The sequence below is a fragment of the Verticillium alfalfae genome, genomic scaffold (genome assembly GCF_000150825.1).
Source record: "Verticillium alfalfae VaMs.102 supercont1.1 genomic scaffold, whole genome shotgun sequence".
Lineage (NCBI taxonomy): Eukaryota > Fungi > Ascomycota > Sordariomycetes > Glomerellales > Plectosphaerellaceae > Verticillium > Verticillium alfalfae.
Window position 1 is genome coordinate 930,905 of NW_003315038.1, and position 3,000 is coordinate 933,904.

General features: G+C 56.9%; 1 protein-coding gene across 1 annotated transcript; it reads right to left on the bottom strand.

Annotated features, from left to right (window-relative positions):
- Nucleotides 1–1,023: 1,023 nt before the first annotated feature.
- VDBG_00299 (multidrug transporter of the major facilitator superfamily) lies at nucleotides 1,024–2,968 on the bottom strand (the record flags this gene model as incomplete). Its single annotated transcript, XM_003008572.1, has 4 exons — nucleotides 1,024–1,342; nucleotides 1,421–2,138; nucleotides 2,591–2,822; nucleotides 2,897–2,968. The coding sequence occupies 4 exons, from the start codon at nucleotides 2,966–2,968 to the stop codon at nucleotides 1,024–1,026; spliced, it is 1,341 nt and encodes a 446-aa protein (XP_003008618.1).
- Nucleotides 2,969–3,000: the final 32 nt, after the last annotated feature.

Sequence of the window (3,000 nt, forward strand, 5' to 3'; positions counted from 1 at the left end):
TGCTGACAAGTTCTAACTGCAGTCTCGCTAGGCAAGTCGTCTCGTTCGGCACTGGAGGAAGTATACGCGCAAACAAATGTGCTGCTTGATGATTTGCGGGAGAATGGGGGGGCTGGCGCCTTTGTGTCCTTGCAGGATGTTGTTGACGACATTCCCAAGCCGCGAGACAGCTAGACATGACTTGCTTAGAACTGGCATCAGGAGTCTCTACTCGATGATAAAGCGCATTTGACATGAGAAAAGTGCCGCGTTGTGGGCGTGTGATTGATCGCCCGCAGCATTAACCACTAGCCCAGCCTCAGCACCTAGTATCCAGATACTTTAGACACTGAGGAGCCAAGGACTGTGAAAAGCCAGGGCACAGTCTTTACTCCATGTGCATACGGACATCATGATAAAGCAGTAGGCTTGGGAATTCCCGGTCTTTCACTCTGGGGAGTATACTACGCCAGCACGGCACGCAACGCGGCGTACCATTGAGGTCTGATTTGGGTTGGGTAGCATGATGGAAAGAGGACGAAAGGGGAGGGGGAGGGGTTGTGTGTTCCTGTTGTCCACCGTCCCCAGCCTGGTGAATCCGATGTGTATTCAAGTAGAGGGTCCGTACCAGAACCAAGACAAGCAAGCGTAGATCGGAGTGACGCCCGGCGCGCGGGTGCGCTTCGCCCGGCGTTCTGAGAGATGGCTCAGGTTGGCATGATTGTTAGCATGGCATGAGAGAAAGATAAAAGGGAAGGGGGACCAGGGGCCCCCCCCCGGGTGGGAAGGCTATGATCCCGGCCGCCCCCATAAACCCTGGCAAAAGAGCCCGGGGGGAAGGGCCATCTTCCCCCCGGGGAAATTTTTTGGGTTTTTTTGGGGGGGTTCTTTGTAGGAACTCTCTTGCCCAAGGTTCCAAAAAGCTCAGCATCGCGTACATCCGCCGAATGAGGCGCCATCAGCAACATGGCACGTCATCGGATCATTCATCGGCATCATGATTCACCTTGCATAGATACAGCCATTCAATCTCATCTGTCAAATTCATTTCCTCATAATGTCTCTCGACTCGAGCCGTCTGTGCAAACAATCCAGGCATAACGCTATGAATTCAACGCCTTGTCCATGCTGATCCTCCACACGGGCGCTTTCTTCCTCAAGATCCAGATGCAGAAATACCCCGTCACCCCACGTGAAGACGCCCAGGATCGTCAGAAGCCAGCCGTGGCCAATGCCGTCAATGACGGGCTGCGCGGCCAAGGCGCCGACGCACGAGAAGATGTTGCGCACAAAGTTGTTCACGGCGACGCCGCCGGAGCTGCGCTTTGGCATAAACTCGGTCAGCATGGTCGTGGCGGCGGCGCTGCGAGGAACGTAAGGTTAGCAGGTTGGCCATGACGGCGTGACGTGACTTGGAGGCGGGGACTGGATAGAAACTCACAATACAAGCATGGAGGCGGCGCCAAATGTGAAGAGGAAGATGAGGGGAAGGAACCAAAAGACGCCATACTGGATCGTCCAGCCGTAGAGCAGCAGACTGGCGGGATAGACCGTGCCGGCGATCCACATGTTCTCCCGCATCCTGTCCTCGGGAAGGAGGATGAGTTTACCGTCCGTGTCGTAGCGACCAGCCTTTTGCGCTTGGCGTGTCATGATGTGGTCGAGCCAGCGGCCGCCGAGCAGAGAACTCATAATGTAGCCGGCGCCATTGGCAATGTAGAGCAGACCGAGAATGGACTGGTTGAAGTTGTAGGGATCAGTCGAGTATGCCGCCTGGACGGAGATGTTGAGGGCAAAAAGCGAGCCGAACGTGATGGCGGCGTAGTAGACTGTGATGGCGACGGCCGGGAAGCGCAGATACGTGAGCACGGATAAAGGGTCGACGATGAGCTTCCTGAACAGTGCCGTTGCCTTCTTGGTGTTTTGCTTGATCGATTCGGTCGTCCGTGTGCGAGATAGCGCAGGACTGTTGCTGCCACCAGCCGTCTCCCGAACAGCAGCCGAAGGAACGACAGGCTTGCGCCTTGGAAGGGTCTCGGGCAAGCAAAAAAAGAGGCAGACCAGGACGATTGCGCCGTATATGGTCAGGAACCACATGGTCGATTGCCAGCCGAAGGCCTCGGACAGGACGCCACCCAGGATAGGTCCGAGGAGCTGTCCTGTCAGCTATTGCTATGCACTTGTGGAGAGGTAGCGCTTACCGGCCCAACCAATGGCCCCAAGTAGAATGTACTCATGGCACGTCCTCGTTCGCGAGGCTCCCAGATATCGGCAATGGTTCCAGCGCCGACGGCTTGCACGCTGGCGCTTGCACCGCCGCCGAAGAATCGCATGACGACGAGCATGTCGACATTGGTGCTGATGGCGCTCAGGACAGAAAAGACGACAAACAGGGCAAAGGAGACGAGCAAAATGTTGCGCCTGCCCATGACCTCGGAAAATGACGACCACCAGAGGGGGAATATGGCCATAGCCAGCATGTAGAGGGAGACTGACAAGTTGACCTTTGTCGTGCTCGTGTTGAGGTCGATAGCCATCTGCGGCAGGGCAGCTATCTCGTGTAAGCGAGTCGACGTGTCGGCAGGAAACTAACTTTGCGGGAAGGACATACGGTAGAAAATGGCCGAGCCGAGCGGGCTAGCGCTGCCTGCCAGAGCGACCACGGCGGTGATGCACCATTTTGTCTTGTTCGAATACTCTTGTGGTCGCTCCAGCTCGGGAATCAGCGTGAGCCGGCCGAGGAAGCCTCTACGCCTCGAGGCCGGCACGACAGAGATGGGGCGTGAGCGAGTTGAGGCGGCGCGCGACCTGTCTCGCACGGGCGATGTCACCCTGGCTCCAGGCTGTTCAGTGTCAGCCGCCCCATACACATCTGGTTCTTCCGATGCTCGACGTGATGCCTTTTCGTCATGCTGACTGCCATGCGAGCCCTGGCTGTGGATGGATAGGCTGTCGACCGAGTGTCGCTGCTGAGCTGCGATTTGATCATGTCCGGCGGTTTTTGGGCGACTCGGCGATGTG